The sequence below is a fragment of the Cryptomeria japonica genome, chromosome 4, assembly GCF_030272615.1.
Source record: "Cryptomeria japonica chromosome 4, Sugi_1.0, whole genome shotgun sequence".
Lineage (NCBI taxonomy): Eukaryota > Viridiplantae > Streptophyta > Pinopsida > Cupressales > Cupressaceae > Cryptomeria > Cryptomeria japonica.
In genome coordinates this window covers 43,151,171-43,177,973 of record NC_081408.1, presented here as the reverse complement: position 1 = coordinate 43,177,973, position 26,803 = coordinate 43,151,171, and the positions used below count along the sequence as shown (strand labels likewise).

The window sequence follows — 26,803 nt, the reverse complement described above, 5'->3', positions numbered from 1 at the left end:
ATAAAATAAAATGATTTATTCAATTCAATGATATAAAGGACTTAAGTGAATTTAAATAAATAAATTGAATAATTTATTTAATTAAATAGAAAAATGTGGATGATTTTAATTAACTTAGATTTAACTAAATAGAGGAATGAGAATAAAATGAACATTAAATATTTATTTAGGAAAACGGTCATTTTTATACATCTACAATTACCATTCCCTAGCACCCGTCCATAACCATGCAAAATAATATTGGTGGAACCAAAAAAATTGCTCCATAAGTCAGAGACAAAATTGGGAAGGTCATAAGATTCCAACGTGTTTTGGATACCCTGGATGTGGTATTTAGGTTTGAAAATGTCAATCCATTCATTTTTCTCTTTAAGACATCTCCACAGTTGCTTGGCCATCAAGGCTTTATTGAAATCTCTTAGATTTCTAATGTCCATCCCCCCATGGATTTGGGAAGGCCAACTTGTTTCCAACCCACAAGATGCAACCTATTCTTAATTTCATTCCCAGTCCACAAATTATTTTTTGAATTCTTTCCAGTCTATCAGCAATTTTGGTGAGAATTTTGAATAAACTCATAGAATACACTGGGAGGCTCTGTAGAGTGGATTTGAATAGCTAGAGCTTAGTAGCTTGGCTTAACAAAGCACCTTTCCACCTAGCCAACTTATTCTAGAATCTATCAATAAGAGATTGCACTTATTTAGTTCTTGTTTGAACTGAGACATATACATCATGTTGCAACCAACAGTATATTGAGATACTTGCATGGCACAGTTGGATATGGCTTGAAATACCTCTCCCGTGTGAACCTAAGTTTAGAATGCTACTCTAATTCTGATTGGGCAGGAAGTGTTATTGATTATAAGAGAACCTGTGGTTGTTACTTTAGTCTAGTTTCTGCTATGATTTCCGGGTGTAGAAGGAAGCAGTCTTCAGTGGCACTAAGCACTGTAGAGGAAGAATACATTGTAGCATGAGTGGAAACTCGTGAAGTGGTGTAGCTTCAAAAGCTCCTTGTAGGATTGTTTAGACAACCATTGGAGCCTACTACTATTCATTTTCATAACAAAAGTTGTGTGAAGCTTTCCATTAATCCAGTGTTCCATGACATATCAAAACATGGTGAGATTCAGTAGCACTACGTTAGAGATATGGTACAGAGGAATGTTGTTCAACTGAGATACATTTTCACTGAGGAGTAGATGACTGACATTCTCACCAAGCCCCTTGCTAAAGTGAAGTTTGTGTATTTTTGACACAACTTTGGAGTTGTGGAGAATGAAGCCCTTGCTAAGAGGGAGTCTTAGCATTAGTTATTTATTGAGATGTATCATAATGCATTCTTCTTTGTGAGAGTAGTTTGAGGTGTGAGCCCTTGTTAATGCATTCTTCTCTACGAGAGAAGTTTGAGGTGAAATCCCTTGTTCCACCCTCTGCGAGTAGGTATGGTGGATCTTCCCTCTGCGAGTAGGTAAGGTAGATGTAATGTGAAAGACTCCATGACTTGGCACAGGTGTTTATCCACCCTCTAGGAGTAGCCATGGTGAATGTCATGTTGAGATGACAACACTTGTGCTCATTTGTTTTCCATTGATGGGAGTAACCATGATGGACCCATCCTTTGGGAGTAGCCATGGTGGTTATCACTACATGACTTAGATCTTGTGAAGGTCTCCTCCCTAGATAAGAGGGAGTGTTGATGTTGTAGCTAGTTTGGATCTCTTCTAGGGTCGACCTAGCACTTGTAGCTGACTAATTGGCCTATCAACCTTAGTCATAATTTATGTGCATTAAATATAAATTGTATTGAAATGTGTTGATGGGGATGACTCTATATTGGGCACCAAACTTAAATCATTTTATTGTAATTTATTGCTCCTCTTGTAAGCTGGCCTAAGCCAAATAAGGTGGTTAAGCCACATATATATACAAGTCTCAATCATGCATAAGACATATCAATGAATACATTCATTCATTTTGTGATCTCCTTAAACAGTAATGAGTAAACTATCATTCATGGTCAACGAACTATATATCAGGTCATCAAAGTCTTTCCCAAGGAAAGCAAAGCCTCAATGAGCATAAAATGACTTCCAAGGACATTGAATAATCTCCTAAGGATAACGAACTACCTTTTAGGCACAACAAATCCATTCAGAGGTAGTGAATCTTCTCCATTATCAGTGAATTGTGTTCATGATCTATCTTCCTTGATCAACATTCAAGCATATTACAAATAGGTTCATTGTATTGTTGTGCCCTACTTTGGATTCATCACTCTATTGTGCATACTTCAAGTGTTAAAGCAGATTTGTAAAGAAATACTGATTTTGTCTAATAAGATCTGAGATCAATTGCTGGGTTTTTCACCTCCAAGAGGGAGGTTTTCCTAGGGTATTCTAGTGTCTTTTGTGTTCTCTATATTTGTTTCTATTATTTCTATTTGTCTAATCTAAAATTAACAATGTGAAGTAGCTACAGATGTTGATTAAGAGCTTGAAAGATCATGCTTCTAATTTGGAAGCTATAATGTTGAAATATGTTGAGAAGAATGTAGAGGAGAAAAGACTAGGAGATCTAGTAAATAAGTGTGCATATGTACATACCCAACTATAGGGAAGTATAAAAGTTCTTGAAAAGAATGTAGGTCATATTGTGGAAATATAAATTTTTTTGTCACCAATGGCTTGAGTAATTGAAATTGGTTACAAATTAGATATATACTTTTGAAACATAGATTGTAGCATTATCCAATGTAGTGTATTTAAAGAAGTACATAAAGCTAAACCTAATGATTGATTAAAAGGAGAAGATTAGTAAGGATTGTGGTCATTTAAGAGATGTAGTCCATATACATGTCACCAAGAAGTCAAAATATTTGTCCATCCAAAAAAATCCCAGCTATATCCAATCACATACTCCATCATTAGAATTGGCTCTATTATAAGAGAATAGTCCAAAGTATGTAAAATAAATCCCTATAAAATAATTTAAAATCAAGATATCTCTGTTATCATTAGGATATGGACTCTTATTCAGTTACTTCTAATGAATCATGGGATGATCACATATGAAGTGGGCTCTAGTTTAAAACTAACCTCCAAAGACAACTTATTCACTCAGTACTTTTCACTTAGAAACTAACCTATACTACTAATACTACTTTAAAAAAATTAATAAGATGACTTGAAAATGAAACTATTTCTTAATGTGGTGGTGCATAAAATTTCCTTTTAGACCTCTACTACTATCTGCACTTCTCTGAGGAAAATGAGTTGTCTTTCATATCTAATGTCTATTTAAACTAGTACACAACTTATAATCTGGGCTAAGCTTTTCTACATGTAGATGTTAAAAATGAGACATATAACAGAAAATTTGCATACAAATCTCAGAAATATGTATAAACTATTTGACTACACATAGAGAAACAATTTATAAAGAAGGTGAAATATTGATTTGACTGATATAAGAGATCCTTTCAGAGTAGTACCAATCTGAATATATACTAATTCTTTCTTTAAAATGAAAAAATACATTTGTTTTCCAATGACAAGTGACTAATTGTGATTTATAACTTAATGTTTTCTCAAAAGACCTAAAATCTTCTTACTATTTTTCAAGCTGAAAAGATCTCAGTGAATAACTAGTCAACCATATTTTTGGCTCTAGAAAAGACAAGTGTAATGACCTGTTAACTAGTCAACCATATTTTTGGCTCTAGAAGAGCTCGGGCTCCAAGATCGCATTGGAGGTGATGGGTGCTGAATTTTTCTTCTTCATCCCTACTTTCTTTTTCCTCCTATATCGACTCAAATCATAATTTCCACTCCCTTAAACACATGCCAACTTTTCCAACTTCTCATAACAACCTAAAATGGAAATGCTCTCCACTTGCTTATTGTGCATTGCAAGAAGGCTTGAAGATAACTAAAATGTCCTAGGCGAAGTTCTATGCTAGGAAATGACACATGTCACTATCATTAAGACTACCTTTATGCTTGTATTTCAGCTATATTCACATCATCTTTCACTCTCAATATCACTTTGTTCAAAACAACACTGGCTCGTGAGTCATATAGAGAATCACCTATGCTTCTCAATATCTTTCTTTAGTTTTCCATCAAATAGTATTGTATACCATGGACAAAGTATTTACATGTATTTTCTAAGTTGTAGAGTCAACTTATTTAGAGGTACATATAATTTTTGAATCTTGAAATTTCTAGTATTGATTTTTGCATAAGCTGAAAATGCACAACAAATAATCTATGACAAATGATTCCAGTATTTTTTGTGGTAAATTACTTAAAAATGCACAACAAAAAATATATGACAAATGATTCGAATATTTTCTGTTGTAAATCCAGGCTCAAAAAATTAGTCAGAGATCTGCCTAATAAATGGAACAAAAATTCTAGATTAGAACATGTATGCAGATGGCATGTTAAAGGAGTCTAAAATACACCAAACTCTCTATTATTGGTAGCATAGGAAACAATGACATTGTTGAAAACTTGTAGTCAATAGTCAGAGATCTGGACTTATTCAACAACATGAAAGTCAAATTCCTTTTTCTTTTTAAAGGAACATGTGTGAAGATGACATTTGAAAGAAGTCTAAAATACACTAGCCATCCTCTATTATTGGTAGAATAAGAAACAATGGCATTCCTGAAAACTTGTACTCAATAGTCAGAGATATAGATAATAAATGGAACAAAAATTCTGGACTTATTCTACAACATGAAAGTCAAATTCCTTTTTCTTTTTAATGGAACATGTGTGGAGATGAAATGTTAAAGGAGTCTAAAATGCACCAGTGATTCTCTATTATTGGTAGCATAAGAAACAATGGCATTGCTGAAATTTGTATTCAACAGAACATTAAGAATTCAACTAAACTTTTTGCAGAGGATAATACTTGCCAGGTCAGGATTGGAAGTGCCCTTATTCTTGTAAGATTGGAAGTGACCTTAGTATTCCAATTCATCCTCCAATGACTGTCAATATTGGGGCCTGATATTCACATATAAATACTCACATCTAAAAGTTGTATATAATGTTTTCTGTAAAATACTGAAAAAGATGAGGAAACTCTGACACCCTCTAATTTTATCAAATACATAACTATAATTATGAAAATATAATTTAATATATCATTTTTATAAAACCATCCATATGATAGCATATTTAATAAAAAATATGTAGATTGAATACATCATTATAAACATAACTCTTATCACCAGAATCAAAATTATATCATCCATTTACATTTCAAAAAACAAATCGTAAAATATTCCCTATAACACTAGAGGATTCTACCTTACTGATCACCATAATAATGTTATCTCTCACTCTCTATTTTTGAAAAAACTGATAATTAAACTTGGGTTCGAACGACATCATCTTCACGAACTTCACCGTCTGATTAGTGTTAGAGGGAGGAAGGCGTTGCCAAAACCTCTCTCTTAAATTTAATGCAAACACCGGTGGACTTTCAGCTGGTAATAGGCCGCTGAAGCACAGATAATCCCCCACACAAATACAGTCCAACTGAGAACAAATCATTTCATCAAAATATTGAGGGAGCGAGTGTGGACGTATTCTTGCAAATTCTTTCCACTTCCAAATCAAGTCATCTTCCTCGTCCGGAAACAACTCCCAGATAACAATACCCTTCTGGCCAACTGATGATTTCCAATTATTAAACATTGCCGGCATTGGCGGCATTGCCATTACCATTGCCAACGGATGATTTCCAGCATACCATGGTTGAGTTTGGCTACTCCAGACTCCAGCGATGTTGAGTGCAGACGGGCCCTCCTGAAAAGTTGTCACCACAAGAACGGACGATCCATACGAAACCATAGAAAAATAATGCAAATACAGATTTTGAAAATTTGATAGATTATACAAATGCAGATCATGAACCATTTGGAGGGGTAATGGAGCTACTGTAACAGGGCTAATGAAACCCTCATCTTGGATTTTATAACCGATTATACTCACAGGCGTTATTCCCTTCCAGAAAAGAAAGTCATTGCACTGAATCAGGCGTTATTCCCTTCCAGAAAAGAAAGTCATTGCACTGAATCATTTCACCATCAAATATATCAAATCGTCTTTCCCTTGCAAACTGAAACTTAGTTCTCCATGAATCTTGAAAATAGTGGTAGATTTCGAAGGAAAACTTTTCAGAGTTTGACCAAACCACCAAATAGGACTCTTTGTGTCCTCGCTGTACAATATGGACAAATTTGTTAGTCAAATCCATATCTATCTCTGCGTAAGATCTCAGAAGAGGATTGCAAACATGTAATTGTCCCATAGGAGTTTCTCGAAAGACCAGTAACCCCTGCCCTGCACTTGATAAATCTCTTAAAGAAATGAGGGTGGGAGAGTCCTCTGCTTCTGTGTTGTAGAAATTCAAATCAAATAATTGAGGATCTGGGAGAAAAGAGAAAGAGAGTTCTCTCCATTTTCGTATGCGAAAGCAGTAGGCCACACAATTCCAATTTCCATTCTCTTCTTTACCACAGTTAAGAAGCCATGGATTTTGGGTTGGCAATGAAGACAGAAATCTATGGGAAGACAAAATACAATTCCATTCCTTACAAACTAGCAAAGAAATACAGATTGATTCAAATGGAAGCTTTGCAAATATCATCTCTTTCATTTCCTGAGGCATCTTAGATATACTACACTCCTCTCCATCTCCTTCAATTGTTGTAACAGATTTTTGCTCTATTTCTTTCAACTCTCTCGATTCTCTCTCTCCTTCAATTGGTGTAACAGATTCCTGCTCTATTTCTTTTAAATCTCTCACCATTTCAATTGCTGTAACAGATTCTTGCTCCATTTCTTTGAGTTTTGGACCTTCCCAACCAACCATTAAAAAACTATATTTTTATTTCATCTGTTAGTTACATCATCTTATTTATAGGCATTTGAAGGTGGACTACTTTTGAGCCGAGAACAGCCGACGTACAGAAAACATAAATTAAAATATGGAAAGCAAAGTTTTCTTTTGTAAATATTTTGTTATTGAAATAAGAGTAGTTGATATGTATAAAATATAAATTAAAATAAATAAGATAAAACTTAGCATACTTATGTTACATGTATAAGGGTGAAGATCTATGCAATTTTATTGGTTGTTCTTTAAGAGCACATGTGATCTTATTATTAAATTTTTTATGCTTGAAACTATTGTTCATTTAAGAGGGCTATTGACAACTGTACCAGCCAAGAAATGAAAACTACAAAATAAAACAAATATTTTTCTTTTGCAAATACTTTGTAATTGGTCTAAGAGCAAAAAATATAAATAAAAAGAAATAATATAAAAATTAGCATAAACATGTTACATTTATTGAGATATATGCATTTTAATTAGGTGTCTCTAGAGATTATATGTGATCTTTAAGAGTGCAACTGTACCAACCAATAAATGAAAAAAAAGAAAAAAAAAAATCATTTGCAAATATTTTGTTATTGGACTAAGAGTACCTAGCATTAATAAAATGTATTTTGTTATTGGACTAAGCATACATTGTATGAAGTAATTATTTTTCTTAACGGTGTTTTATTGTAAAATGTTGATTTCCTACATTGTAGTATAATAACTAAAAATAGACATATGTTACAACATCCATTTCCTTAATACATCAACATATTATTTTCTTGTACAAATTCTATACAACTATTCTCCTCAACCATAAGCTTTTTACCTCAAACAATTTGTATAAGGTTACTCATCCCCATAAATTTTCACTAATAAGGGCACCAATTCACTCAACACATAGTACTCTCATCAAATTGGGAGATTTTAGTCCAGCTACCCAAAAATTCAACATCTTTCAAATAATATTTAACAAAAAAACATCACATAAAACTACAACTAAATACCAAGTTAAAATTTGGGAAAACACATAAGATTAACAAAGGAACTTGAAGAAAGTTGTTATAACTTTAAACCACTATTTTCCTAGATTCTTTTCCTTGATTCTTGTCTTATTTTCTTTCTTGAAGATTCTTCCTAGAGAGTCTTATTTTCTTGAAGAAATTTGTTGTAACTTGAAACCACTATTTTCCTAGAAAGTTGTCTTCTCTTTCTTTAATAGTTGTTGTAACTTATAATTTACATCGAAAGGAAATCAAAAGTCTTATTTTCTTAAAATTTGAGAAATAAATATACACTTCCATCATTTTATCTCTTATTGTGAATTTGATACCACATTGTCTAATCTATACCTTTCAAAGGAGCCCTAAACCTTATTCCTATGACCCGAGAATTTAGGGAATATAAAATGAGGTGAAAATAGTACTTTTAATCCACATTAAACTTTCAAGAAGAATGGAATTCAAGTTTGGCATCATGGATGAAATATTATTTTACTTGACTCATCCAAACATCAAATGGACATAAATTATCTCAATACAAACATTATTCTTCACAACTATGAGAGACACATTTCACATTAAAATAAAATAAAAATTACATCACAAGAATATTGATACATTAGAGGAGACCTTAGTCTCTCTATATAGAATAAATCAACTCAACTAGTTATACACATTAGGGTTGTGATATTTTTTCTCTAATTCCATTGATGATCTTGCGAACGCATATATTTATATTAAAAAGTAGGAATAAAATAAGTATATCACCACAATAGAAACAATAGATAAATTAATAACCCATATGGAAACATATATAGCATGATCATAAAAAATGACATCAAAGACTTCAAACATAAGCAAGACACAACCAAAAAACTAAAAGGAGAAAAGGTACTTTAAGGTTCTATGATCTTTTCTCCTATTTTCTCATGCTCTACATCATCATACTGAGAATTTTTATCCCCAAATTTGTAGCCCACAAGGTAACCTTCCCAGACCTCTATGACCAAATCCATGAAAGAAGACTTCTTGACGCTTTGCTGGTGAGGTTGATGCAAAACAAGGTGATAAAATGAGTAGGACAAGTTTGAAAATTAGGTTGCTATAGAAAGAGATATCAGCTCTGAGAATATCCCTAGTTCATTCTAAAAAATATTAAAATTATTTTATTCAAGCCCTATTTTCATGACATTAAAAATGCTAACATAATGAGGCTTCTTCTTCAAGAATTTTTTGGTGAAAATTCTATCTACCCATTTCCTACCATTAAATAGATCATATTTGTTCGCAACCCTTTCAATATCATCAGCACAGATGGAACCTTCTTTGATATAGTTAGAACATATATATGATAGAGACTCATAGTTTTATGCAAATCAAAGGCATTATATAGGAACACAAAATCAACCTAAGAAGGGTAGAGACTATGAGAAGTCTTATGGCTAAGCACTTTCTCACCCACTACCATGATGATCCCCCACTATATTTTCAGACAACCCCATTTGAATTTGCATTTCGTATGCTCTATTAAGGTATAGAGGATGAAAATTCCTAATCGGTAAATGAAATTGAGATGCATTGATTTAGTAGCTTGTATTCCATTTCCTTAAACACCAAAGGATTGAGAGAATTGAGAGTAGAAAGAGATGAAACAAAATGAACGTTCTCTCCTTTTAAATCCATCTCCTCAAATCTCTCACCCATATCTTAGGAGTTAGTAAGGTTAGAGTAGTAATGAACTCACACAAGGGAAGGATTTGAAGCAACCTCAACATATTTTTTTGGTACTTTGTGAGCATCACTAGTTGCCAATCAAAACCCCTCACTCTCCTAATAATTATTTCCATAAACATTAGATGCATTGGAAAAGTCCCACCTTTGACATAGGAAAATTCACTTGTCAAGTAATTTAGAGATAAAGGATTTGAAGTATCTTCAAATTGCGTTGCCAATGTTGGATACCAACTCTTCACACTTTATCATAATCACTCCCACATCTTGCACACACATTGGAGAGATGTTGCCTCAATTTTAGTGAACACCACTTGTCCTTAGATTTGATAGGAGTGACATACTCTTAAATTTTCAATTTTAATCTTCAACCAAGCATGTTGTGGCTTATGCCCATTAAGTGTGATGCATGCATCACTCTCTAGATACCTAAAACAATGAAAGAAAGAGAAAGAACACATAATAATGTCAATTATATGACTCAAACATTGCAAAAGGCGCCAGATCCTCATGCAAACACACTTCTTAAAAATTAACCAAAGTCTGATCCAAATTTACCATCCCTTGTTAGCTAGGGCATCAACTAATCCATTGGCTTATCTCTAACAATGTTTGATGATAAAATTATCCCAAGTCTCCAAAATCTCCCATACCTCCTGGGGGACAAATCTAACACTCCAACTTGGAACTTCCATTTTGTTAAGAGTTGAAATTTCCCTCAATAATTAAATTTTAAATGCCAAAGCATACCATGCATTAGTTGTAAACTAATGTTGTGGCTTTTGGCACATTGTTGGTACCATCTGAAAAACGTGCAACCCTTGCTTGGAAATCAGTACCCCTAGTATCCCAAAAAGAATAGCCAACACTAAAAATTCCTATATTGTCTTTTACTACACCATCAAAATTAAGCTTCCAATGATTCTTATCAGCAGGTTCTCACTTAATATGTTTTCTAATTCCTTTTCTAACTGAATTCCTAAGAAGACTACCCTTAAAAATAAGTGTTATATCCCTAACCAAACCTTAAGAACACTACATACCCAAAAGGTGATATAGGAGTCAAATATTTTATGCTTGATTGTATATGCTCTCACCACTTTTGAAATGGACTTCTCCATATTTTCAAGGACATGCCCAATCTATTTTTTCTCTTTGTAAGTGTGAAAAAGTGACCCTAAAAAGGGAGGAACTATGCTCCCTTGAGAGTCAATTTCACAACATACATTCGGATATTTCAAACTAGTGAAAGTAATGAAGATATCTAATTAGAGAAATGGTAAAAGAAGATGATAGGGAGTCCTCAACCTAAATCTAATCATTTTAGAAGTCAAGGATGCCAACATGACATTTAGACATCTATTCAACACATTGTAGGCTCATATGAATCATAAATAGAAAACTTAGAAAATAGAGAATACCCAACTCTATGTTTTGATTAACTTGCAAAATCCAAAAGTAAAAAACATAACAATGAAAAACACATAGTAAATATAAATAGAAATGAATATAAATGAAATAAATAAAGAACAATCAAACCCATCATGCATTAGAATTCCTCGAAGAAAACCTACACACATACAAAAGAGGAAATTCTTTTGGGATTGTTTGGAGACTTGCCTCAATCAAATCCTTGTGTGTGGTGTTTCCACGTACATAGTATCTAGATAGATAGATAGATAAAAAATGTAAAGAGAAAAGATAAACAATTTGATAGATAATGGATTTGATGATTCTGCAAGATGCTCAGAGACAAGATAAGTAGATAGGTATTACCAACAAGGCTTGAGAAAGCCAAGAGAGATTCAAAGAGTATTGTGGGAGCTTGAGAGTGTTGTAGAAAACTATAGACTATTATAGCAGGTGAGAGAGAGAGAGAGAGAGAGAGAGAAATTCGTGAGAGCCAAAAGATCCAAAGAGGTTGTATGGAGGAACTAGAGAGCTTGAATGGAGATATTTAAATATTTTTGAATATAAGTAGTGGACTCATGTCTAGATGTGACACATATTTTTTTATAATTTTTGTTGAAATAAATAATTAATTATGAATTTTTAACTACAATTTTTTAGAATTTCAAAAACCCATACGTCTGACCACCTTAACTTGGTCTAAACTTTATGAAATTCATAATTTTTTTTGTCCTATAGTAGACAAAGCATAGAATGTGAAGCACATTTTAGATTAAAAAAATGTGATATTGCTTGAAAGTTATGAGTGTCTTTCAATCAACCTATCAATCAGGACTTTAGGGAGAATTCAATTAGAAAATAAATAATAATTATTTATTAAAGTCAAAATAAGCCAAACCTTATATTGTTGGAAAGATGATAATGTCCTTAAAAATCCCTTTTCATTTTATCAATTTCCGCTAAAAAAAGTCGTCAGCCATCGTGGCGAAGTCTGGAAAAACATGGAATACTCAAAAGCACGTTTTTTTTTTTCTATTGACTTTCTAGGCTTCACATTTCCTAGCCAAATTCCAAAGCAATCCCAAGCCAAATTTCACAATTTTAAATTTTTGTTAGAGAAATCAAATATCCGATTTTAATAATTTATTTTTATGAATTAGATCAATATTATATTCTATATTATTCTATATTATTATATTAATATACAATATACTAATATACAATATATTAATATACAAAATATATTAATTTATTGAATATTAATATTCAATGTCTTAATATATTAACATATTCAATATTAATATAATAATATATTAATATATAATAAACATGTTTTATATTAATACAATAGCATATAAATCTATATATTAAAATATATTATTAATATTTTCGTTAGGTGTCATATGATTTTCTAAGGGGTCATATGATGTCCTAAAGGGTCATATGGTGTCATAAGGGGCCGTGTTGTTTACTAGGATGTTAAAAGAGGTCATATGGGGTCCTAAGGGCCCACACATGTGTTAGAACACAATATGACCCCTTAGGACAACATATAACCCCTTAGGACACCATAAGACCCCTTAGGACATCATATTGTCCTAAGGGGTCATATGGTGTCATAAGTGGTCATGTCATATACAAGGATGTTAAAAGGGGTCATATGGTGTACTAAGGGGTATTAACACATCATATTGTCCTAAGGGGTCATATGGTGTCATAAAGGGTCATGTTTTGTACTAGGATGTTAAAAGGGGTCATATGGTGTCCTAAGGGGTCATTAAGTGTCCTAAGGGGTCATACAGTATCATTAGGGGTCATATGGAGTCGTAAGAGGTCATATGGGGTCGTAAGGGCCCACACATGTGTTAGAAGACCATATAACCCCTTAAGACACCATATGACCCCTTAGGATGCCAAATGACCCATTAGGACATTGTATTGTCCTAAGCGGTCATATCTTATCATAAGGGGTCATGTCATGTAATATGATGTGAAAAGGGATCATAGGGTGTGCTAAGGGGTCATACAGTGTCGTTACAACTCATATGGGGTCTTAAGGGGCCACATATTTGTTATAACACCATAATCAATCCCTTAGGATACCATATGACCCCTTAGAATATCATATTATCCTAAAGGATTAAATGGCGTCATAAGGGGTCATGTCATCTACTAAGATGTTAAAAGGGGTCATAGAACAACACATGTCCCCTTAAGACACCATATGACCCCTAAGGACATGATATGGTGTCCTAAGGGGTCATATGGTGCCACAAAGGGTCATGTCATGTACTAGGATATTTAATGGAGTCATATGGTGTCCCAAGGGGTCATATGACACCATATGACCCCTTAAGACACTATACGACTCCTAACGACATGATATGGTGTCTTGAGGGATCATATTGTGTCACAAGCGGTCACATCATGTACTAGGATTTTAAAAGGGGTCATATGGTGTCCTAAGGGGTCATAAAACACCATATGACCCCTTAGGACACCATATTATCCCTAGCAGCACCATATGGTGTCCTAAGGGGTCATATGGTGTCCTGAGGGGTGATGCCACATACTAGGATGTTAAAAGTGACCATATGGTGTCATAAGGGGTCATAGGACACCTATGACCCCTTAGGATGACATATAACCCCTAACAATACCATATGGTGTCCTAAGGGGTCATGTCATGTACTAGGATGTTAAAAGGGCTCATCAGGTGGCCTCAGGGGTAATAGAACAAAATATGACTCCTAATTACACCAAATGGTGTTATAAGGGGTTATTTAATGTCACAAGGGGTCATGTCATTTGCTAGGATATTAAAAGGGGTCTTATGGTGTCCTAAGGGGTCATAGAACACCATATGACTCCTTACGACACCATATGACCCCTAACAACACCATATGGTGCTGCATTGGGTCATAGAGCACCATATGAACCCTAGTATGCCATATGACCCTTAACGACACCATATGGTATCCTAAGGGGTCATATGGTGTCACAAAGGGTCATATGGTGTCCTAACGGTTCATATTGTGTCACAATTGGTCATGTTATGTACTAGGATGCTAAAAGGCATCATATGGTGTCCTAAGGGGTTATAGGGCACCATATGACCCTTTAGGACACCACATGACCCCTAAATACACCATATGGTGTCTTAAGGGGTCATATGGTGTCCGAAGGGGTCATGTTGTGTACGAGAATGTTAAAATGGGTCATATAGTGTTCTAAGGGGTCACAGGACACCATATGCTGTCCTAAGGGCTCATAGAACACCATATGACCCCTTAGGACACTATATGATCCCTAATGACACCACATGGTGTCCTAGGGAGTCATATGATGTCACAAGGGGTCATATCATGTACTAGGATATTAAAACAGGTCATACAACATCATATGACCCCTTAGGACACCATATGACCCCTAACCATACCATATGGTGTCACAAGGGGTCATTTCATGCACTAGAATATTAAAAGGGGTCATATGGTGTCCTTAGGGGTCATAGGACACCATATGACCCCTTAGGACACCATATGACCACTAACAACACCATATGGTGTTCTAAGGGGCCATATGGTGTCCTAAGGAGTTATGTCATGTAGAAGGATGTTGAAATGGGTCATACAACATCCTAAGGGGTCGAAGAACACCATATCACCCCTTAGGAGACCATATAACTCATAAGGACACCATATAACCATATGGTGTCCTAAGGGGTCATATGGTGTACTTAGGGGTCATGTTGTGTACTAGGATGTTAAAAGGGGTCATATGGTGTCCTGAGTGGTAACAAGACACTATATGACACCTTAGGACAGCACATGACTCCTAACAACACCATATGGTGTCCTAAATGGTCATATGGTGTAATAAGGGGTCATGTTGTGTAATAGGATGTTAAAAGGGGTAATATGGTGTCCTAAGGGGTGATAGAATACCATATGACCCCTTATGATAGCATATAACCCATAATGACAACATATGGTGTCCTAAGGGATCATATGGTGTTGTTATGGGTCATAGAACATCGTATGACCCCTCAAGACACCATATGGTATCTTATGGGGTCATATGGTGTCCTAAGGGGTCATGTCATGTACTAGGAGGTTAAAAGGGGTGATATGGTTTCCTAAGGGGTGGGACACCATATGACCCCTTAGAACACCATATGACCCCTAAAGACACCATAATTTGTCCTAAGGGGTTATATGGTGTCACAAAGGATCATGTCATGTATTAGAATGTTAAAAGTTGTCATATGGTGTTCTAAGGGATCATAAGACACCATATGAACCCTTAGGAAACCATATGACCCCTAACAACACCATATTGTGTGCTAAGGGGTCACAGGACACCATATGACCCCTTAGGACACCATATGACTCCTAATCACACCATATGGTGTTGACACCATATGGTGTCCTAAAGGGTCATATGGTTTCACAAGGGGCCATATGGTGTCCTAAGGGGTGATATAACACCACATGACCCCTTAGGACACCATATGACCCCTTTGAACATCGTAGTACACGAATGACCCCTTATGAAACCATATGACCAATTAAGATATCATATTGTGTTGTTAGGAGTCATATGGTGTCCTAAGGGATAATATGGTGTCTTTTGACCCCTTAGAACACCATATGATTCCTTGTGACACCATGACCCCTTCGAACACCATATGGTGTCATTAGGAGTCATATGGTGTCCTAAGGGGCCATATAGTATCCTATGACCACTCAGAACACCATATGACCCCTTTTAACATTCTATTACACAACATGACCCCTTAGGACACCATATGCCCCCTTTTAACATCCTAGTACATGACATGACCCCTTAGGATGCGATATGCTATGAAAAATTGGTACATTCATTAGGTGAAAAATCATTGACCTATGAATACCGCTCTGAATCTTGAAAAAAAAAGATAGGATATTGTAGGTAACCCTCACACGACCATGCTGGTTCAAACAGATCATCCACGGGTGCCACCTATTCTCTGATACAAACTATCAAAATTTGACAATTTTTGCACTTAGGGTGCTCAAGGGACGTCGCTAGTAGGGTATGGCCTTAATATTTTGACTAAGTTGGGGGGGGGGGGGGGGGCATAGGAGCATGCCTAGTGTAAGAATACCTACTCATATGTGTTGGATTTGACAATTCACACCCACGATGAGCATAACAAGAATCAAGCTCTGTGGCAACTTTTCATTGAATGAAATTGATGATTTTTTCGGTAGGTGACAAATTGTTTCCCTATGAAAATCACTCTGAATCTTGAAAAACCAAGACATGATATTGTAGGTATCCATCACATATTTGTGTAACTTCAAACGGGTCATTCGTAGCTAACATGGATTATGAGATACAACCTGTCAGAATTTGACATTTTTTCTTAGTTAGGGCACTCAAGGGATGACACTGGTAGGGTATGGCCCTGAGAGTTCGATCGAGTGAGTGGGGGAAGGGGGAAGGAGAATTCATAGGGTAATAATTCCTACCTATATGTGTTGGAACTGACGGTTCGTACACATGACAAGTAAAACAAGAATTGGTCTCTGTGGCAACTTTTCCTTGAATGAAACTAACAATATTTTCCTCAAGTGAAAAATCGTTGTCCTACAAAAACCGCTCCGAATATTGAAAAAAAAAAGATAGAGTATTGTAGGTAGCCCTCATGTGATCCTATTGGTTCCAACAAATCATCATGGGTGCCACAAATTTTGAGATACAACCTATCAAAATTTGACAATTTTTCGCACTTAGGGCACTCAAGGGACGATTTCGATAGGGTATGGCCCTTAGTTTTCAACCAAGTGGGGGGGAGGAGAAATAGGAGAATGCCTAGGGTAATAATTCCTACCTAGATGTGTTGGAATTGATGGTTCAGGCCCATGATGAGCAAAACAAGAATTGGGCTCTATGGCAACTTTTCATTGAATAAAACTAACAATTTTTTTGTCAAGTGAAAAATCGTTGCCCTACAAAAACTACTTTGAATATTAAAAAAAATGAGATAGGATATTTTAGGTAGCCCTCATTTGACCCTATGAGTTCAAATGGATCATCCACAGGTGCCACAAGTTCTAAGATACAACCTATAAAAATTTGACAATTTTTCACACTTAGGGCTCTCAAGAGATAGTGCTGGTAAGGTATGGTCCTAAGCGTTCAACCGAGTGGGGGAGGGGGGCAAAAAATGAGCATGCCTAGGGTAATAATTCATAACCAAACTTTTTATAATTGAGGTTACAATGCATTATGAAACACAATATACCTACATTCAATGGGGGTGGACATATTTTTCAGATGATAGTAAAAGAAACGAAGGTAAAAATGTTAGTAGTTGAATGAGAATCAAAACAAGTTTATGTTTATAGTTCATATATTTAGGCCTTAAATTTAGTGGGCAATGTGTGGAAATGGACCTCTTCACAATATCTCCCTGCTAAGAAGGCTTTAATAATGGGGGATTGTTGCTAAATGTAACCAATCGATTATGAAAAAATTACATTCTACTATAGAAGATGCTTTGCTACTTTTTATTTTTCATTAATAAGTATCCATGTTATGATTAATAACAATACCAATATAGTCATTAAATTTGGTGAAGTTTACAAAGGCAACCAAATTTAACACATAAGATTTAGATGGAACAAATTGTTAGTATTGATACTTAATGTAAATTATAGATGCCAATAGCTAACAAGATGAGAGGGGGGGGGTGAATCATACAGACTTAAACTTCCATAAAATCAACAGATTCAACCTCGATAAATTATACCTCAGCAACTTAACCAAAAACTGTTAAACATGCAAACTTAAGAACACATAATCATAACAACACTCATAAGACCAGATTTAACGTGGAAACCCAAATAGGGAAAAACCATTGTGGGATTTCAGACCCACTAAGAAATATACTCTTCTAGAGTATGCTCAGTTAAAAGCAAATCCTGTTAAAGATTACAAACACATTGCTAGATGTGACCTGGTTAAGGGATTTCCATCAGATCTGTTAGGATCTTCACTTTGTTAGAAGCGACCTTGTTAAAGGATTTCAAACACTCACTTAGATTCTTACCTTGCTAGAGGGTTTACATATAAGACTGTTAAGTCCACTCGGTTAAGAGATTTTCTATCACTTACAAAATAACAATAATAAAATCTATCTACAACTTCACATCTAAAATGCTAAAGCAGATTCTTATATGCTTAAAACAATCTAGTCATAGGACTTATCTTGTCCCTCTGCTAGGCTCTCTACTCTATTATTCAAACAGGTCTTCAAGCTTTTGTGCTTGGTAATCACTATGTAGCATCCCTGTGCATACACTTTCCCGTATACATTGTTTATCAACAATTCCTTATTTATAAACAATTTCTAACTGCTAAATCTTCTTGATCACATTTCCCATGATCAATCTTGGCCATTAGATCTTCAAACTTGACTAGGTTCAATGTATCCTTTCGATCTGAAAATGTTTTACCTTACCTCGGGACTTGCATTCCCATCTTGAAACTTGCATAAGGTTATTGTGGTTCAATATGTGTTGTAGGTCTTTTTGCGATCTTTCCTTCACCATAGATCCTTAACAAACTTCATACACGGCATACCAATCATTTATACATTTCTAGCTAATCATTGTCCTTCATTAAATAATGCTTTTATCCATCCCATGCACACTGTCATAACTCAGTTGTAACTTGGTAACTACTAAACTTTACTCGGTAGACATTTTGCCTTCATTAACCGATATCGATAACCTTAGGGTTTACCAACTAGGTTCCTTAGGGTTTATCGACTAGGTTCCTTGCTTGGTTGCATAGTATAGTATTAACCTTACAATCAACAACATATGTAGGATATCAAAAAATCTAAACATCATGATCTCATCATTTTCTAACTTGGTAATAGTTTCCCATTGAATAACTTATTCCTCCCTTTATTCATCACATTCTTTCTGTGTCTTTTACCGACATCTTAATTCTCTTCTAATCAATCTTCTCAAGATATGACAACATCATACTGAATCAGATAATCAATTTCTTGACATCAATGACAAAATAATGTTATAAAGATAGTTATCATCCTTCTTCAGTTATGTCAATAATCTTCAACAACCTTCTCAATATCCTTATTGAATATCAACAATCTTTCTTACTGTAATGCCAACAATCTCCCCCTTTATCATTGATGGAAAAACCAATAATTAAATGGTAATACCAACAAGATATTCAAATTGATTTGGATTCAAATTGTTGTTAGACTTCTCATGTTATCCTTGATCTGTTGTCTTCTGAAGTCTTCTCCATTTTCAATAGGCTTCTAAACTATTGACTTGCATTTAGTCTTCTCCATTTTACAATCTACTCCCCTTGTCACTAGTCTTTTGTTATTTCCATCATTTAGGGCTTTATCATGTAGTCAACCATTTAGTCTTCTCCCCCTTTGAAAACAATGCCAAAAAGTAAAAGAACTAAATCATGATTTCTTCCTCTATGAAGTGATTTGGCTTGTTGTGTAACATCTCAGTCTCGGTCAGATCGACTTGTCTCTATTCATTTTTTTTGCACACCTTTAGAAAACCTTCTAAAGTGTGTAAATCAACATCAATCCACACATAATATTCTATAGATTCATTGAATTGATTCTTTCACTGAACTCAGTTAGTGAGTAGCAAATAGGGGTAGGACCTGTAACTTGCTTCTGAGATACTCAAAAGTGTCCCTTGGCAGTGGCTTTGTGAAGATGTCTACTAATTGCTCCTTTGAACTGATATATTCTAGCACAACTTTCTTCTCTTGAACTTCTTATGTGAGATAGTGATACTTTATAGATATATGCTTTGTCGTAGAATGCATCACTGGATTCTTTGAAATGTTAATGGCACTAGTATTATCATAGAATATAGTTATTGGTTGGGTAAATTTCTCATTTATACCTTCCAATAGTTGTTTGATCCATGCTATATTGGTACAATTCAATGCTGCAGCAACATATTCAACTTTTGTTGTAGATTGAGAAATACATCCTTGTTTCTTGCTAAGCCAGCTTACTAGTCTTTTTCCCGAAAAGAAAGCTCCACCACTTGTGCTTTTCCTGTCATCTATGTTGCCTGCCCAATCAACATTAGTATAAACTTTTAAATCAAATTATTTCTCTTTCCATAATCCATAATCTTCAATCCCTCTCAGGTATCTAAAAATTCTCTTAATTATTGTCATATGACTTTCCTTAGGATCTGTAGAGAATCTTTCTACAATACCTACTACATGTGCTATATCTAGTCTACTATGCACAACATATTGTAGTTTACCAATCATAGATCGTAAAGTGTCTCATCAACAAATGCAAATTCATCATTCTTTGGTAATTTATAATTAGTAGTCATAGGAGTACTTAATGGTTTAGAATCCTCCATTCCAAATTTCTTCAAGATTTCCTTTATGTACTTGGATTGAGTAATGGAAATCTCATCTTTCATTTGCAATATCTGTAAACCTATAAAATACTTTATCTCACTGATTAGTGACATCTCAAATTCTTTGCACATTTCATTTCCAAAGTTCTTGCATAAGGAGTCATTACCACAAAATATAATATCATCAACAAATATGGCTGAGATCAATATTCCATTGTCCTCATCTTTCTTCATGTACATATTGTTGTTTTCACTTGTCCTTATAAAACCAATCTTGATTAAATAAGAGTGCAATCTTTCATACCATGCTCTAGGTGCTTGTTTCAGACCATATAAAGCTTTGTTTAGTTTGCATACCTTATCTTTACTCTTGTCTTCAACAAATCCTTCAAGTTGTTCAATGAAAACTTCTTCTTCTAGCCTACCATTCAAAAATGCAGATTTAACATCCATTTGATATACCTTGAAATTTTTGAAAGTAGCATATGCCAACAATGTTCTTACTCCCTCAAGTCTAGCCATAGGTGCAAAAGTCTCACCATAATCTATTCCTTCTTCTTGAGCATAACCTTTGCAAACTAGTCTTGCTTTGTTGTGAATGACCTCACCTTTTCCATTTAACTTGTTTTTGAAAAATCCACTTGGTACCGATTACATTTTTGTCCTTTGGTCTTGGGATTAGTTTCCATGTGTCATTCTTCTTGATTTAATCAATCTCTTCTGTCATAGCATTTACCCAATCTTCACTGTTAAATGCTTCTTTCACTATTCTCAGTTCAAATTCAGAAATCAGACATGTGTTCTGTCTCAGTTTGTTTCTTGTCATCACTGGATCATCTTTATCTCCTATAATCTGACTTGATGCATGATGTCTTCTGACATATTTGGGTAATATAGGCTCGGTAGGTTCTGTATGATCTTCTTCATCACTCAGTAGCTGGACATTATCTTCATTTTCTTCAGCAGCTTTCTCAGTAGTACTTCTCGGTTGAACATAAACAAATTCTTTATAATCTTCTGGTTCTTTGGAATTTCCTTCATCATTTCTTTCTACAAATTCATCAATTTTCACATTTTCACTTTCCTCTATTTTGTTAGAAGATTTGATCAGACATTTAAATGCTTTACTTCTAGAAGAATAACCAAGAAATGTTCCTTCTTCACTTTTTTGATCAAACTTTCCATTTCTGTCATCTTTATGAACATAGCATCTACTTCCAAAGATTTTAAAGTAACTTACATTATGTTTCTTGTCATACCAGATCTCATATGGTGCCTTCATAGTTCCTTTCTTCAGTTAAACTCGGTTTAAGGTGTAAACTGCAGTGCCAATTGCTTCTCTCCAAAATGTTTGAGGTACCCTCTTTTCTATCATCAAGGTTCTTGCACAATCCACAATTGATCTATTTCTTCTCTCGGCTATCCCATTTTGTTGAGGTGCTCTCGGTGCAGATACTTGCCTCTTTATACCATGATCATTGTAGTATAAGTTAAATTCATCAGAAGTGAATTCTTCTCCTCTATCAGATCTAAGACATTTCAGTTGTCTTCCTGTTTCACTTTCAACTCTTGCCTTGTACCATTTGAACATTTGAAAAGCTTTTGATTTTTCTTTTAAACACATAATTGACATCATCCTTGAGTAATCATCCACAAATAATATGAAATATTTATCACCATAATAACTTTGAACTTTCATAGGACCACAAAGATTAGTGTGTACTAGATCTAAAATTCCTTTAGAAGTGTAGGACTTACTTGTAAAGCTTGATCTTGTCATCTTACCCATTTGGCATCCTTGGCACATAGGATTCTCAGGTTTTTCAAGACTCAGTAGACCTCGTACTCGGGGCTTCTTACTTTTTTTGATCAGATTATCAAAATTTACATGACACAATCGTTTATGCCATAACCAGGTATCATCTATCTTTGCATAAAGACTCTTGTTTCGAGTTGAGTCAAGATGAAATGTATTACCTTTTGTTTGTGTCTTTGTAGCAGCTAACTTTCCATGTTTGTCATGAACTTTGACAATTCCTTTTTGAAATTCTATTCGGTATCCTATATTGTTTAGCTGTGCTACACTCAACAAATTGTATTTCAATCCTTCAACCCAGTATACATCATCACATTTAGCATTGTCAAGAAGTGGTATAGATCCTTTACCTTTCACCGGACATGGTGCATCATTACCAAATCTTACATAGTCTCCATCATAGTCTTCTAATTTAACAAACTTGTGTTTATCACCTGTCATATGATGTGAGCATCCACTGTCTATGATCCAATAATCATTATTATTTATGTGAGATATTAGGGCTTTTTCTTCATACCTTTCTTCATCAGATCCATCTTTAATAGCCACATAAACAACTTCCTTAGTATCAGTTTCTTTAAATTTGTCATCATTGGATCCCTCATCTACTACTAGACATATCTTTCTATCTCTCCTTCTAAAATCTTGGTGTTCTCTGTATTGGTTATCTTTCTGCTTGTTATCTCGGTATTCTCTCTTTTCACTAGATTCTTTGTCAGGGCAGTTAGAAGCCATATGTCCTATTTTATCACAATTGAAACATTTTAAAGGTATCTTTCCTTTATACTTACCTTTTCCTCTCAGTAACCCGCTGGCTAATAATGCTTCAAATTCTTGTTGCTTCTTGATTTCCTCATACAGTCTATGCACTTTTTCATTGTTCATGCGAAATCATTCACTTGCTCTACTATGATCTCCTTCAGAGTACTTACTCATTCTATCATTGTAATCATCAGATTCACCAATATGAAAAGAATTGAATGCAGAGTCTACTTTATTTACCGAAGACCCACTGTTATCAAAATTACTTAACTCAAATGCATGTAGCTTACCAATAGTAGTATCCAAAGAAACTGACATGTTAGGTATAGATCTCAATTCATTGATTGCAGAAAATCTAATAGCATAAGCTGGTAGAAGGGTTCTCAACAACTTACTTGTTATATCCTTTTCTTCAATAGTTCCACCTACTCCTTTAATGTGATTGACAATCTCCTTTAGTCTTGTACTATATTGGGTTATGTCTTCACCTTCATTCATCCTCATGGATTCAAGTTGTCCTCTTAGACTATCTACTTTTTCTCTTTGAACATGTTCATCACCTCCATACACAGATGTGAGCTTAGTCCACATTGCTTTTGCATCATTGTAGCCTTCTAGATCATTAAACTCTGAGTTAGTCAATGCTGATGTTATTTCAATCATAGCTTGAATATGTTCTTTCTTTTCTTTAATCTCTTCCAAGGTCATAGGGTTGGTGCTCAGTGCACTGTAATCATTCTCCAGATAATATGTTGCATATTCTCCAATTCCTGATAAATGTAGCTTCATCCTTTTCTGCCATGTGGAGAAACTTGACTTGTTCAGCTTTGATGCATCCCTTTTATACATCTTCGGATCTTTGCCTCAAGTACCTTTAAACTTTTTCTTCCAGAGTCCTTATCTCTGATACCAATTGTTAGTACCGATACTTAATATAAAGTATAGATGCCTATAGCTAACAAGATGAGAGGGGGGGGGGTGAATCATACAAACTTAAACTTTCATAAAATCAACAGATTCAACCTCGGTAACTTATACTTCAGCAACTTAACCAAAAACTGTTACACATGCAAACTTAAGAACACATAATCATAACAACACTCATAACACTAGATTTAATGTGGAAACCCAAATAGGGAAAAACCACTATGGGATTTCAAACCCACTAAGAAATATACTCTTCTAGAGTATGCTCGGTTAAAAGCAAATCATGTTAAAGATTACAAACACACTACTAGATGTGACTCGGTTAAGGGATTTCCCTTAGATCTGTTAGGATCTTCACTTTGTTAGAATTGACCTTGTTAAAGGATTTCAAAGACTCACTTAGAATGTTACCTTGCTAGAGGGTTTACATATAAGACTGTTAAGTCCACTCGATTAAGAGATTTTGTGTCACTTACAAAATAATAGTAATAAAATCTATCTGCAACTTCACATGTAAAATGCTAAAGAAGATTCTTATTTGCTTAAAACAATCTAGTCATAGGACTTATCTTGTCCCTTTGCTGGGCTCTCTACTCTTTTATTCAAACAGGTCTTCAAGCTTCTATGCTTGGTAATCACTATGTAGCATCCCTGTGCATGCACTTGCCTGCATACATTGTTTATTAACAATTCCTAATATATAAACAATTGCTAAACGCTAAATCTTCTTGATCACATTTCCCATGATCAATCTTGGCCATCAGATCTTCAAACTTGAATAGGTTCAATGTATCCTTTCGACCTAAAAATGTTTTACCTTACCTCGAGACTTGCATTCCCATCTTGGAACTTGCATAAGGTTATTGCAGTTCAATCTGCGCTGTAGATCTTTGTGCCAATTTTCCTTCACCATAGATCCTTAACAAACTTCATACATGGCATACCAATCATTTATACATTTCCAGCTAATCATTGTCCTTCATTAAATAATTCTTTTATCCATCCCATGCGCACTACCATAACTCGTTTGTAACTTGGTAAGTACTAAACTTTACTCGGTAGACATTTCGCCTTCGTTAACCGATATCGATAACCTTAGGGTTTACCGACTAGGTTCCTTGGTCAGTTGCTTAGTATAGTATTAACCTTACAATTAACAACATACGTAGGATATCAAAACAATCTAAACATCATGATCTCATCATTGTGTAACTTGGTAATAGTTGCCCATTGAATAACTTATTCCTCCCTTTATTCATCACATTCTTTCTGTGTCTTTTACCGACATCTTAATTCTCTTCTAATCAATCTTCTCAAGATATGGCAACATCATACTAAATCAGATAATCAATTTCTTGACATCAATGAAAAAATAATGTTATAAAGATAGTTATCATCCTTCTTCAGTTATATCAATAATCTTCAACAACCTTCTCAATATTCTTACTGAATATCAACAATCTTTCTTATTGTAATGCCAACACAAATTATATCGAATCTTAGAATATACAAACAACATTGTGTTGTTCATTATTTAATCATTTTTAATTATTTAATTGAAGAGTAAATTTTAAATTAATGATACCATGCACATGAGGAACAAATGATATCAAATATCAACTTTTATATATCAAAATGTTGAATAATTACAAGTGTATGTCCATATACAAAACCGGCATAAATGCCGACTCAAACAAAATGTATGTTGATATATGTAAATTTATGTCCATATACCAAATATACATGCCAAGTAGATGTGTAAGTATCCTAAAATGTTCTATAACATCCTCAACTGCTAATGGATCATTAAAATAGATCCTCTTCATAGCATTACTTGTCTCTAAAGGATCTTGCACAAGAAAATCAAACCACACTTAAGATTAGTTGTATTATATAAAATTACATTCCAAAAGCTAACATAAAAATTAATATACATTGAACTGTAATTGAACTCTTGAATTGAATTCTTGATTACCTCATCTTCACACTTCCTTTAAATTCTTTGGAGGAGTCTTGGAATATATCAACAGTAGAGTAGGTATGCCATCAATTTTTTCATATAAAACCTATATATGTTCACAAACATAATATTTCAATACAAGTTAGCATATAATTGTGGATGATAGGAACAAATTATATCTTTTAAATAAAAAATAAAATACACATGTACCTGAGGTGTCTCTTCTATTTCTTTAGGTATATTGGCTGCAGTCAACAATGATGTGAAGCCAAGAATTCCTTGTACATAAAGATGATAAGTATGCAAAACTATCAATCTATGTAGAGATGTATAATCATTATAAGTTATTTTCATTCATAGGTCAAGCTCCTTGAATTGATCATAGGTCAATCCATTTGTGTATCTAGCCCTCATGGAATCTTGCCACAAAAGAGAAGCATTGCTCTTTGTGGTCATGATCTCTACATTGTTTATTATGATATTCAGAGCATCTAAAATTGGGGTTAGACAGGGGTTTCTACTGTAGACATTTGTAATGCTCCTCAATTTGTTCAAATTTTGACCAATTAAATCTTGAATTGAGGGGGGTTTGGTAATGGAGGGTTTGCTAACAGAGGGTTTGGTGGTGGTTATTAATGATTATCATTGTTATCCCCCATTTAACCTGATTGAATTCTAAAATTTGAATTTAATCAACAAATTTCAAAGAACAATGTATTTCAAATAAAAAACCTAGTTTCTACAAAAAAAAAGGCAACTCAAAAATGCAAAAAATTGATAAAAAACAACAAAAGTGCAATAAAATCATACCTTAGATGAAAAATTTGAAAAAAATGCCCTCCAAATTGGA

At 34.4% G+C, this 26,803-nt stretch overlaps 1 protein-coding gene across 1 annotated transcript; it reads right to left on the bottom strand.

Moving 5' to 3' along the window:
- Positions 1–6,042: 6,042 nt before the first annotated feature.
- On the bottom strand, positions 6,043–6,864 carry LOC131075428 (F-box/kelch-repeat protein At5g15710-like). The gene has a single exon (XM_058012270.2). It carries the CDS (start codon positions 6,862–6,864, stop codon positions 6,043–6,045), a length of 822 nt encoding a protein of 273 aa, XP_057868253.2.
- Positions 6,865–26,803: the final 19,939 nt, after the last annotated feature.

What these genes read in the sequence shown, in the direction of transcription:
- LOC131075428 (XM_058012270.2), bottom strand. Translation starts at nt 6,864, where the DNA reads ATGGAGCAAGAATCTGTTACAGCAATTGAAATGGTGAGAGATTTAAAA.